Genomic DNA, 13,858 nt, shown 5'->3' on the forward strand with positions numbered 1-13,858 from the left:
CAACTAAACTGACTTTTTGGTATATAAAGGATTTTATCTAACAAAACGACCATTCATGTTGTAGCTGGGACTCTTGGGATTGCAAACAGAGGAAGATCTTCAAAAGTAAGTGATTTATTTAAAATCGCTATTTGTAATTTTGTTAAGCCTGTGCTGGTTAAAAAAAGTGTGTTGATGTGGGGCGCTGTCCTCAGACAATCGCATGGTATGTTTTTGCGGTAAAGCCTCTTTGAAATCTGACAAAGCAGTTAGATTAACAGGAATTTAAGCTTTTAAATGATATAAGACACTTGTGTGTTCATGAATGTTTAATATTATTATTTATTTGAACTGCGCGCCCTCCAATTTCACCGGCGTCCCGCTAATGATGCATACAGCTTTTGTTCAATAAAATGTTGAAAAGACTATCACACTAGTGATTGTGACCCCATATGACCTGTATAAACATTATAAACAACAAATCCATCACAGATCAGACGTGCAGACTAGGCTGCAGACGTGCAGACTATCATACACACGCTTCAGCACCATGGAGAGCCCGAGAAAAAAAAAAGAATAGGGACGGGGACGCAACAGCTAGCAACAATGACAGAATAAAAAATATATATGTTTAATGCACATGACCGTGGGAATATCAGAGCTGTGTTCATTGTAACCTCGTAAATAATTATTTTATACCCAGCGTTTATTTGAAAATGTGTTTATTTGCTGAAACGTGTGCTCGGCTATTAAAAAGGGCAGGCGGCCATTTGAGACTGCATTTAATTGAAGTCAAATAATATATAAAACTTGTAAAACAGTTTGTCTGTCATGAGAAGTCCAGCATGAGTCAATTTAACCAAAATATGCCTACTGTGTTGCGATGTCCTCTCATTTCTAGATGCAGAGTTCAACAGCGAGCCCTTTCCTGCGCCAGATATTTAGTGAGAGATTCACCATAGATCGATTGCGGTGTTCATCAAGTTGAATTGAGACTTGCCAATGAGCAACAGAGTTTACCTGATAACCCAATACACAGGTGAGTGAGTTATCAAGCAGTGTACGTGGGTCTGGGGGTGCACAACCCTGATGTCTCTCTGGACACTAACTTAGAAGTTGACAGTTTCTTTATAAAAGTGTTTCTTCCACCCTAAGAAGCCCATGGCCCCCACTTAACTCTACCGTGACCCTGGGGCTCTGGTGTTAATTCCTCGCCAGGAGTTAAAGACACTGGGCCGTAAGAGGAGACGCTTGTTCCACTCATCAATCTAACCGCGTCATCCCACTTTTCCACTCCCCCCATTCACCAAACCCATCCCGTTCACACAGGGTGCAAAATGGGTTGACTCAAGGAAGAGAGGAAAATAGAGAACAAGTCTGCTACATGTACTCTTATCGACAATGTTTCTTCCCAGGAAAGGCCGAAACCATTCTTGACACAGTCTGGGTATACATTTCCTGACGATGTATTGATGTCAGTGTCATCTGTCCCAGACGATTTGGGAAGGGATGTTGAGGAAATTAAAGTAGGCAGTGTTGATTGGTAATGTTTGCAGAAACAGCCGGCGCACGAACAAAGTGCTCCTACGCCAACCACTATTTGATAAAGCACTCCTCTCAAATAAAAAAAGAGCCACTTCCCCTGGTCAGGCCTCAGACCAGGGCTGTACGTGCTGCTTCTGGAAGTGTGGCCGGACGATGGATGTCTGTTTTTATGACCCGCTGTCTCGCTGGGGAGAGCACCAGGGTCCTCGTTTAACAAGCCTGCGCCTCCAACGCTCCGCTTTAACAGCTCGCACTTAAGGTACTCAACACGCTCGCAGATTGGGGTTTAAACAAGGGTATTACTGGTTCTAGGACAGTTTATATGTCATAAGTGATTCTTGTGGAGAAATTCTTTGTATGATTAGTAGCTCTTTTGAAAAATGTGGTTGTGGTAGAAAAGTCATCAGATTAGATTTAATGATTTAGATTTAGTGATTCTAGTCATAAAAATGTGTATGGATAAACATGACATGCTATACTATATTGTAAGCCCATTTTAAGTACTTACAAAGGAAAAATCTTTTTGCATCCTATGAAAACCTACACAGCATAGAGGACCAATGTGAGAGCGAGTGTTAGTGTGTGAGACTACTAGTTCGCTAGCGAGGTCCCCGTGGTGTTTACACTGACAGCAACAAGACGTTCTCTACAACTCACACAGGCCTGGGACGCAAACCACAACAACATCTAGAGGAGGAACTCAGGCTGGCTTCACTAGGCTAACCCCCAGGGGGGCTGCATCTACATCCACGGGTTGTCTTAACCAACAACTAGTTACGGCTGCCCACAGTGCACCCAGTCAAGATGGCTACTAACACCAAAGGAATCCGATTCCGCTATCAGGTCAGCAAACTTCACATCCTACTAATCGTGTCTGAACTCAAATGAGCAAATGCGGTTTACAAGAGGAGCCACTCCAAACTCCTTAATTGCACTTGATGCACCAAGAAAGAAAGAAAAAAAGAGTAAACAGTCATGTCTGGCTCTCTCTCCACACATCACCTGACAGAAACAGACGGGCAAAGACCCTTGCCAAAACAAACCCAGACTCATTAACGTGTGGCTTCAGGGGCCGAGCCGGGCATTAAATAACTTGGACTGTCAAGAGTATCCTAGCCTATGGATGGACAGACAGTGGATAGTTTGCTTGTCTTAAAGAGAGAGTGCTCCCAAAACAGGAGGCCCAGGCACATTGTGCTCATTTCCTCTCACTGGGGGCCATATTTTCATAACCGCGCCGCCCAAGTTCACCGCCAACACTTGATTTAGAGCTCCAATACAAACAGTTTGGCGTGAGGGGAGGGGAAGCGTTGAAAATAAATTGGATTCCACTGGGCAGGGCCTTTTGGAAGAGGGCAAACATGGAGGATGGAGATGATTAGGGAGGGACCTCAAATTCAGGAGGTTAAGGGATCTGGCCAAGTAAATAACCATCAGTTGTTTTTACTACTATGCCAAAATCTAATTTGCCAAGAATAAAATGCTGGCTACATCTTTACATGCATTATTATCCAATTTGGCCATGAGAAACCAAAGATGGGATTCCGATCTGGATAACAGAGCTGGGGTTGCCAGTCCTCTATGAGAGTGGCCTGACATGGAAAAGTGGCCAAGAGGTAGCCGTTTACAGATATACAGTGCCTTTAGAAAGTATTCACACCCCTTGACTTTGTTAACATGTTTTTGTGTAACAGCCTGAATTTAAAATTGATTAAGATTTTGTGTCACTGACACTTTGTATTCAGGACAAAAAATTGTTTGGGGCAAATCCAATACAACACATTACTGAGTAACACACTCCATAGTTTCAAGCATAGTGGTGGCTGCATCATGGTATGGGTATGCTTGTAATGGTTAAGGACTAGAGATAAAAAAAAATAAACAGAATGGAGTTTGCTTTCCACTGGGAAATGAATTTGCTTTTCAGCAGAACAATAACTTAAAACAAGGCCAAATATACACTAGAGTTGCTCATCAAGACCACATTGAATGTTACTGAGTGGCTAAGTTAAAGTTTAAACTTAAATAGGCTTGAAAATCTATAGGAAGACTTGAAAACAGTTGTCTAGCAATGATCAATAACCAACTTGACAGAGCACAAATTTTCAAAAGAATAATGTTCTAATATTAAACAATCCAGGTGTGCAAAGCTCTTCGAGACATACCCAGAAAGACTCACAGCTGCAATCGCTGCCAAAGGTGTATTGAATCACAGATGTTAAAAATGTATGGTATTATGTGTAGACAGATGAGAAAAAAATATTTAATCCTTTTTGAATTCAGGCTGTAACAATTTTTTGGGGGAAAAAGTCAAGCGGTTTGGCATCTGTGTTTGTACATGTCATGTATGACCAATCACGTTTTGCTTTCCCCAATCACACATGACAAACCTCAAACTCTAGGACATCTAACAGATACACCCAACTTTGTCACTCTAAGCCATTAATAGTGCTAATTGAACAGTGTGTGACTGAAGTGAACGTGGTAGTAATCAATGCAGTCCCAAGCAGGTGCTCTCTGTTGTAGGGAACTTTGATCTGAAAACGTGTGGCTGATTAGAGGAAGTGGTTGGGAGACATCGTTAACACACAGCCTCCTAGTTGCGAGGGCAGTTCCCTGGAAACCAGGGGGCTTTTTTAACGACTGCTCTAATTTAGCAGAGCCCCAACGTAGCTCTTCCAAGTCAGCCCTTTTCTCTCATAATAATCATAAGCCTATTTGTGTAACGCCTCTACGGCCCCTTTTGGTTTCCGTACGAAAATCTATTATCTACACAAAAAATGGCAGTCTTTTCTGTTCAGAAAGTATAACACACAGAATAAAAGAAATATCAGGATATCTTCAATAAAGCTGTCACAGTCATTGCTGGTCTAAGCGAATATGAGCAATACGAGACACTATTAGCGATCTTTTCACAGACTATACATCAACACAACCTCATCGTATGTTAAGATGGAGTCCCCATCTTCCACGTTTAGGAGCAGCTGAGTAAAATGCCTTGGGAAAATCTTCTGCTATGTGGAAAATGTTCCTCTATTGGCCATAGCTGATGAGGCCTCATGGAATAATGACCTATGGCTGGAGAGAAGGGTGGAGGGATGGCATCAAAGGCCCAGTGACATCACGGAGGGCCGTCAAGTGTTCCGTGGATTGTGTTTGAAGGAGGAAGTGATGAGTCATGCCCTCCTGGACAGGAAGTCGGTGCCCCTCCGACAATAAGCCTCTGAGGCACCGCTGGTGACCATTTCAAATGGGGAGAGGATGGGGGGGTTACGCTGTCCCAACAGAGATGCTTTTGTGTTCAGAGGGCTGACGGGGAAATGGTATGAAGTTTGTGGTGAGGAAATGAATGAATGAAACATGACTGAAAACTAAAAGATTGTGTGGAAATGTGGGGCTTTTATGTTACGAGCCGTTCCCCGTAGGCCATGAGGGCTGGAGTAATGACATAACGTCTCCAGGGAGCGTCTCAATAGTCTAGAGTGGCTGCCTTTCCATCTCCACTGAACTGAACTGAACTATGGCATATGCCTACTGTGAATTTGCCTTCATCTTACAACCTTTTCTTTTTGTTTTAGTTTAAGCTTTATTTAACTAGGCAAGTCAGATAAGAACAAATTCTTATTTACATTGACGGCCTAGGAACAGTGGGTTAAATGTCTTGTTCGGAGGCAGAACAACAGACTTTTACCTTGTCAGCTCGGGGATTCGATCTGGCCCAATGCTCTAACCACTAGGTTACCTGCCGCCCCAAGTTTTCAAGTCAGTGCAAAGTACAAAAGGGGTGGAGACAAGGAGAGGAAGCCTCTTAAGACTCTTGAGATGCACCCAATGACTAATCAATCCCTGAAGCGAGAACAGAAGGAGTTTTGCTCACTTTGGATAGATGGCGGTCATCTTGGCCGCTGCGTAGCCCGGCTTGCAAACTCCTTCGCTGAGGTTGCCATACTTGTACGCCAACTCCGCTGGCCTGTAAGTTGCGCCAAGAGGGGAGGATAAAGGGGATTAGATGAGACTGAGAACGACGTGACATGATAACAAGCATTGTTTGCACTTCTACACATAATCCAATTTAGACAAAGATCTCCCTGGAAGATAGAACTAAAAACAGTTTGATATGCCCCCTTAAGCCCGTCCTATGCTGTTCCTGTCCGATTTAAAAAGGTAAAGTAGGGACTAAGAAGCTCAAGTTCAAACCAGCCCCTTGTATCTCCTCCTCACTGCGATCATACTCATTAATTACCTGCTATATGGCATGAGACTAGTTCAAATAAACAGGGGAAAAGGAGGGAGGTCCCAGCGTTATGGGAGGCCTATCTGTCACACACCAAGTCAGTGTTGATAAGATGGGAGGGTATGGCAGGGGAGAGGGGCGTGGATGGACAGGCTGTAGCTGGAGTGGACTGGGGTCTCTTGCTGACGTGCTATCTTTGCTAAGTCAGAGGGAGTGATCAAAATTGGTGACCACTGCTGTAGGCAGTTGTATTAGCAGCCCCAGATAAGAACCAGCATAACCCTTCTCCTGAAGTTGTGCTTATAGTGTGAATATATGGTGAGGGCAGATATGCCCTCAGAGGCCGGCGTGATGATGAGAACATGGCCTGTGAGCTAGGGGACGAGGGACTGGGGCCTCCTATGAAAGTTTACAGTGGGAGTGCAACACACACACAAACATACGCCAACAAAATAAAATTACTAAAGTTTGCATATAAGCAAGAACCAACACCTCCATTTAACCCACAAACAAACCTTTATACTCATTAGCCATATATAGATTCATATGGCCATTACAATTCAACCCAGCACACCTGCTTGGTGTCAAATTGGGAAAAATAATCCCAATGAATGTTTATTTGAATGGATTGATGGATGTGAGATTAATAAATCACAAATTCAATGTCAAATTTGATTAATTATCCCAATGATTACATCTATTGGGCTACATGTAATCTAAGAACCAGAGTCAATCTAAGAATACAACTAATATTCAGGATACCATCTCCAGTTCAGTTTCTGATTTGTTTTTGTTCAAACTGAATATAGCCCATTCTTATGAGGGGAGACGTCTTGGTTATAGCTAAGTCCATTCCTTTAAAAAAATAGCCTCGGACAACCAACTACAACAATCAATTGGAGATGAATAACCCAACCCTATTCGTTTAAAATTATAAAATTGTACTGTACCAAAAAGTTGTTTTACTTACAACTGTCCATCCAGCTTCAGCAGAAAACCCTGCTTATCATACACTAGAAAAAGAGATAACTGAAATTAACAAACAGGAGTCAAAATGGCTTGTGAACTAGGACTCGTCCCATACACGGGAGACAGAGTGATCATCCATCCTCATGTTGAATGTAGTTGTACATCTCTCACCAAGTAAACAGCCTGTGCATTTTCATAAAGAACAAATAAAGAAAAGCAAAACACTTGGTTGAAAGCATTAGGGTTAGAGAGTGTTTTTTATGCGGCCGGTCAAACAAGCAGGGGATGTTAAGGAAAGCCAGCCAAAAACATTCCCGCCGAGGTTCAAGTCCAAATGACAAGTTAAAAACAGCAGTTGTGGTTCACCTATGGAGGAGGAGCGTGTGGGGTCGGGTCCACAGGTGCTGTTTCAAGCGTAGTTGGCAGTTAGGCTTTTTCAGTAGAGAGGGGGAAAGAAGCACAAGCCAAATGTGCCTTTAAAAATATCTACCTGCTGTTTTCCCCTGAGACAAGAGAAAACTGTTAACAGCTTAGTAATAGTGTGTCCTTCAACGTGGAAATTAATTCCACAAGACAGTTATTTGAATTCCACTTCAGTCCGTTTGTGTACACATGTATCCAGCATGGTGACCTGGACGTGACTCGGCATGACGGCAATCTACTACGAGGCATGCTGACTTAGTTTATATGTCATTCTGTCAAACCCAGGTCTCTGGAACCAACTGTTACTGAAGTATTTACATTTTGCCATGTCTCTGTAAAATACAGCTAAGACTTAGAGTACGTTACTAGTGAAGCTCTAAAAGTTCCGCAATTATCCATATCTTTACCATTACTCACAACTGAACAGCATCTTCCGATGAAGCCAGTAAATACTATAGGCTATATATGTGATGCAAAAAACAAGAAAGGACAGCCATTTCAAAACATGCCTGTTACATAAATGACACCTCATCAAAACAATACAATTAGCAATTGGGGAGAAAAGGGTGAAAGGGAAGCAGTTCTCACCACTCCTGTGGTTGTGCTACACCTTCAGGGGGATGCTAGAGGAGCGAAAGAGAGAGAGCGAGAGAGAGAGAAACGGGTGGATGGGGGCATGGGTTAAGGCAGCGGCTATGAGTGTGTGTCGGTGGAAGGAAGCATGTTGTAGCCTGAGCTGAGCGGAGAAAGCAGCAGGACCCTGCCTGTACAGCACAAACCTTAGCCACTGAAACCACCAAGCTGATGCCTTCAGACTCTGTGTTGCCGCCTAACCTTTATGCCCCTTTTCCATGACTGATCCAGAGGCACTCTCCTGGTGATCAACAACAGAGGGCGCTGTTGAATCACATTTAATACAAGCGACATGAATAATTGAGCTATGCTTTATTTGCTCCATCCACATTGGGTTTGGGGATATGTGGTCAAAGTCGAGAGGAGTCTACGTGCAGCTCACAGTTGTGCTCTTTTCGGATCAGGCAGGCTGAAACTCCCCCACTCACTCGTGTCTGGGGTCCATCCAATGTCTAGGGTATGCATGGTTGTTGACTGGGTTCAAAAGGTTGGAGAGAGATGGTGCCACATTTGCCTGTAAAACAAATGTCTCGCTCGCCATCCCATCTCAATAGGACGCCTTTCAAAAAACGGTTAAGGAGCATGTCTAGTAGCCCTTTCCAGGGAAAAGGGTGCCAAGTGTGGGGCCTTTGTAAAAACAGTGGGCAGCGACACAGAACCCTGCAGGGAGTCTGGCCATGCACGATGTTGGGAGGCGACACAGTCCAATAATGATGAGCAGCGACTATCAAATGAAAAACTGTCCTACTCTGTAATACCGTCTATCAAAGATCAGATTTACTGATCTTTCATCTTCCCCTGCTTGCCTTTCAATACCACGACATGTTCCATGTAAGCCTTTTACTTTCTAATTGGGATGATGTCGACTGCAGAGAAGCTCTATTGGCACAAAACAAAAGGAGTGTGAACTTTTAAGAGATGAGGAACCCCCCCAGAACACGGCCGCTGAGGTATAATATGCTTTTCAGGAGGCACTTGGAAGTGTATTGTTGAAAAGGGGTGAGAGGAAAGGGGGGAAAGGTTTGTACCTGAGCCTACTATTTGTCCCACGGTGAGAGCAATTTCCGCTTCCAACTCTGAAACACAAGAGGGTCAGATAGACCCAGTCGGTGGGGGTTACCATGGAAAACAGTTTCCGCAGCCAAGGAGGAAGGAGGGGGAGAGGTTAGTGGCATTAGAACCCAAAGTTTTTATATATATACACAACCGTTCAAACGTTTGGGGTCACTTAGAAATAAATGTCCTTGTTTTTTAAAGAAAAGCAGTTTGCGCTGTTCTGTGAAGGGAGTAGTACAAAGCGCTGTATAAGATCTTCAGTTTCTGGGCAATTTCTCGCATGGAATAGCCTTCATTTCTCAGAACAAGAATAGACTGACAAATTTCAGAAAAAGGTCTTTGTTTCTGGTCATTTTGAGCCTGTAAATCAAACCCACAAATGCTGATGCTCCAGATACTCAACTAGTCTAAAGAAGGCCTGTTTTATTGCTTCTTTAATCAGCACATAATTGCAAAAGGGTTTTCTAATGATCAATTAGCCTTTTAAAATGATAAACTTGGATTAGCTAACACAACATGCCATTGCAACACAGGAGTGATGGTTGCTGATAATGGGCCTATGTAGGTAGATATTCCATTAAAATCAGCCGTTTCTAGCTACAATAGTCATTTACAACATTATCAATGTCTACACTGTATTTCTGATCAATTTGATGTTATTTAAAAAATTGACCCCAAAAAATGCTTTTCTTTCAAAACAAGGACATTTCTAAGTGACCCCAAACTTTTGAACGGTAGTGTGTGTGTGTGTGTGTGTGTGTGTGTGTGTGTGTGTGTGTGTGTGTGTGTGTGTTTGTGTATGAAATGCACCTTCCCGGTTATTTTAGTGTTTGTTATTGTGGTTTCTGAACAGTACAAGCAAAGACCACAGTAAAGAGTAAATGAGCACATTCTCTTCAGAAAGACATAAGGAGAGGATAAAACGCAAGGCTTTTAATGTAGTGTTAGCAGAAAGTTGATGTTCCAATGTGAGCCCCTAAGCATCCCGATTGCACCACTTTCCCACTGTCAACCAATGAAAGAGAGCTAGCGCCTCTACCTGTGGTGATGTGACCTTTAGACTGGAATATGATAGTGGGTTCCGAATCAATCTCTGCAAACAAAATGGGTTAGAGGACATCAGAGGAGCCAGAATGGCAGCTCACTCGTGCCATTGCCGGTGAGCTGTTGGAGCAACGGAGACCAAGAGGGCTCGACAGGAAAAGGAAGAGTAGGCCTGGGAGACAGAGCAGATAAACAAGCACATAAACAAGCACAGAGACGGATAGAAAACAAATTAACAGAGACACAGCCACACACAGCTTGGGCTCAAAGTGAACATAGTTTTTTTGCCCTACAAAATATTCTCAAGACAGAGGAGACTACTCCTAAAGATTTTCAGGCAGGTTGGACTGGCCCATTATGGAGGGCGTATAAATGTAACCATTGCCAATCAGGGCGTGTAAAACTGTTTAACTTAATTCAATTAACTGCGGACCCACCCTGACCTTTGAATCCTCCTGCCCTGTTTATGAGGGTTTGTCATCTTTAGCAGTTGGCAACAGGTCCACATTTCCTTTCCACTTCCCCTTACAGATTAGTCTTTTTAATTTATATTTCAAAGAGATAAATATGGCGAACTCTTGCATACCGAGGATCAGGTTCAAACAGAACCATCCCATGTCTTCACGAGCAACAAAATATTCCTCTATCAAAATAAGCAGAGGACAGCTGTCGTGTTCTTTTATCCAACTGCTGATGATTAAGCACAACCAACAGACCTCTGCTGAACAATGAGACAGGAGTCATGAAATGTATTCTGTTTAATCATTAAAGCAAAGCAGGAGGAATGGCTATTCTAGGCCAGCAAACCCTGGGTTTTGTTTGGTACTAGCCTAGTATTTAAGTGCACAAAAAATGGCCATACTAGGATGTAACGATTCACTGGTGCGCACCGGTCCCCAATTCAAATGTTTAAGATGCATTTGTCCGCAGACCCCAAACTAAACCAAATTAACCATGCATCGGTCAAAAACAATCCATTCAAACGTTACGAATCCCCGATTCCCTTTATACAGTGCCAACAGAAACTATTCACACCCCTTGACTTTTTCCACATTTTGTTGTGTTACAGCCTGAATTTAAAATTGATTCCAAATTTAGATTTTTTTGTCACTGACCTAAACACAATACCCCATAATGTCAAAGTGGAATGCTTTTTGTTGTTGTTTTTTTTGTGCAAATTCATTTTAAAAAATGGAAAGGCTGAAATGTCTTGAGTCAAAAAGTATTACACTTCTTTGTTATGCAAGCCTAAATAGGTTCGGGAGTAAAACATTTGCTTAACAAGTCACATAGTAAGCTGCATGGACTCACTCCATGCAATAATAATGATTTTTGAATAACTACATCTCTGTAGCCCACTGGTCCCTCATTCGAGCAGTGAATTTCAACACTTTGGATAGTGTATCAATCACAACCTTCCTAACTAAGTTGCCAGAGAGGAAGGAAACTGCTCAGAGATTTCACCATGAGGCCCATGCGGACTTTAGAGTTTAATGACTGAGAGGAGAAAACAGAATGGATCAACATTATAACCTAATTGAAATAGTAAGAAGAAAGCATGTACAGTATAAAAATATTCAAAAACAGGCAAAAAAGTGTGCAAAAAAGCACTAAAGTAATATTACAAAAAAAATAAAAAATAGGCAAAACAATTCACTTTGTTTCCTAAACACGCTATGGGTATGTTCATAATCGTTAAGTACTGGGGAGTTTGAGGGAAAAAATAATAATCTGAATGGACCTTAGCACAGGCAAATCCTAGAGGAAAACCTGGTTGTCTGTTTCCACCAGACACCGGTAGATGAATTTCAGCAGGACAATAACCCAAAAGACAAGGCCAAACAAACCTACACCGAAGTTGCTTACCATTACGTCCCCCAGCAAGAAACCAAACATTGTCGCTCAAACAGAAGGCGGAATTAACAGTGGGTTCTAGAAGGTGTTCTGAAAGACACTCATAGGGGTGTCCTCTGAAAGTTGACTAGCAACAACTGGGACCCAAAAAGACACCCACCATGAGCGCCCACCAAATTTGCCCAAGAAGAGGCAAACAAAATAAAAGCCCACACCAAGCTTAAAGACAGGGAGAAAACCAAAAGGTGGAGAAAAATGAAAACAGGGAAGATCAGAAAAATGATTACATTTTTAAAAAATACAATCAAATGGGTTAACCCTCCACATCTTGCAAGAACACTGGAGCGCTGGGCCAGCCGCTCTTAAATATCACAGGTGAAAGACCTGACCAAATGAGATGACATGCCAGCACAAGTGGAATACATACTGACTAACGAAGTGACACCAATCAGTGCGCCAACCTCAAAATATAAAAACGAAGGCTTGTAACATTTACCAAAAAAAGACAGTGAATGTTGGCAGAGTGGCAGAGTTACAGTTATGACTTAAATCTGCTTGAAAATCTATGGCAAGACCCATTGTCTAGCAATGATTAACAACCAATTTGACAGGGCTTGAAGAATTTTGAAAATAATAAATGGTCAAATGTTACACAATCCTGGTGTGGAAAGATTTACTCAGAAACACTCAAATTGCTGCCAAAGGTAATTCTAACATGTATTGTATTGTATTGTATTGTATTGACTCAATGGGTTGAATACTTAACTCAAGTCGTTTTGTTCACCTTACCTAGAATACCTCAAATGCCAACCGTATTACCTCCCCAAGAGAATTATATTATAGTCACAGCCGTATATATTCCCCCTCAAGCAGATACCACGACAGCCCTCAAGGAACTACATTGGACTGCGTGCAAACTGGAAACCACATGTCCTGAGGCTGCATTTATAGTAGCTGGGGACTTGAAAGCAAATTTGAGGAAAACTCTACAGAAGTTCTATCAACACATTGCCTCGAGTACTCACGCTTCAAAAACTCTCGACTATTGTTACTTTCCCTTCCGGGATAGCTACAAGGCACTGACCCGACCCCCCCTTCGGAAAATCAGAGCACGACTCCATTCTGCTTCTCCCTTCCTATAGGCAGAAACTCAAACAGGATGTACCCGTGCTAAGGTCTATTCAACGCTGGTCTGACCGATCGGAATCCATGCTTCAAGATTGATCACGCGGACTGGGATATGTTCTGGGTTTCCTCTGAGACTAACATTGACCTATTACACGGGCACGGTGACTGAGTTCATTAGGAAATGTATAGGGGTTGCTGTTCCCACTGTGACTTACACCTATCCAAACCAAAAACAGTTGGTAGATGACAGCATTCGCGAAAAACTGAAAATGCGAACCACAGCATTTAACTACGGCAAGGTGACTGGGAATATGGTTAAATACAAACAGTGTAGTTATTCCCTCCGTAAGGCAATCACAGGCAAAACATCAGTACAGAGACAAAGTAGAGTCGTAATTCAACGGCGCAGACACGAGACGTATGTGGCAGGGTCTACAGACAATCACGGACTACAAAAGGAAAACGTGCCACATTGCGGACGTCTTGCTCCCGGACAAGCCAAACACCTTCACACGCTTTGAGGATAACACTGTCCACCGATGAGGTCCGCTCCCAAGGACTGTGGGCTCTCGTTCTCTATGGCCGACATGAGTAAGACATTTAAGCATGATAAACCCTCCCTGTCGCTGTCTGCTGTCCCCACTTGCTTCAAGATCTCCACCATTGTTCCTGTACCCAAGAAAGCAAAGGTAACTGAACTAAATTAATATCACCCCGTAGCACTCACTTCTGTCACCTCCACCTTATCTGACACCCTATACCCCATCAATTTGCATACTGCCCCAATAGATATCGAGGCGACGCAGTCACCATCACACTGCCCTATCCCATCTGGACAAGAGGGATACCTATGTAAGAATGCTGTTCATGGACTATAGCTCAGGCTGCAACACCACAGTACCCTCCAAGCTCATCATTAAGCTCAGGGCCCTGGGTCTGAACCCCACCCTGGACTTCCTGACGGGCCACCATGCAAGCGATGCAACTGCACCG

At 42.9% G+C, this 13,858-nt stretch overlaps 1 protein-coding gene across 5 annotated transcripts in view; it reads right to left on the bottom strand.

Annotated features, from left to right (window-relative positions):
• The window catches only part of LOC139387307 (CMP-N-acetylneuraminate-beta-1,4-galactoside alpha-2,3-sialyltransferase-like), an 83,008-nt gene that overhangs the window by 43,769 nt on the left and 25,381 nt on the right, over positions 1-13,858 (bottom strand). For 2 of the 5 annotated variants that reach the window (XM_071133425.1, XM_071133426.1), the window contains exons 3-6: positions 9,879-9,932; positions 8,812-8,859; positions 6,729-6,771; positions 5,402-5,494 (exon numbers count right to left, since the gene is read on the bottom strand). In XM_071133425.1, the coding sequence (XP_070989526.1) occupies positions 5,402-5,494; positions 6,729-6,771; positions 8,812-8,859; positions 9,879-9,932 (238 nt within the window). The remainder of the gene's footprint in view (positions 1-5,401; positions 5,495-6,728; positions 6,772-8,811; positions 8,860-9,878; positions 9,933-13,858) is intronic. The other 3 variants (XM_071133428.1, XM_071133429.1, XM_071133430.1) reach the window with 2 other exon arrangements.

The sequence above is a fragment of the Oncorhynchus clarkii genome, chromosome 28 (assembly GCF_045791955.1).
Source record: "Oncorhynchus clarkii lewisi isolate Uvic-CL-2024 chromosome 28, UVic_Ocla_1.0, whole genome shotgun sequence".
Taxonomy (NCBI): domain Eukaryota; kingdom Metazoa; phylum Chordata; class Actinopteri; order Salmoniformes; family Salmonidae; genus Oncorhynchus; species Oncorhynchus clarkii.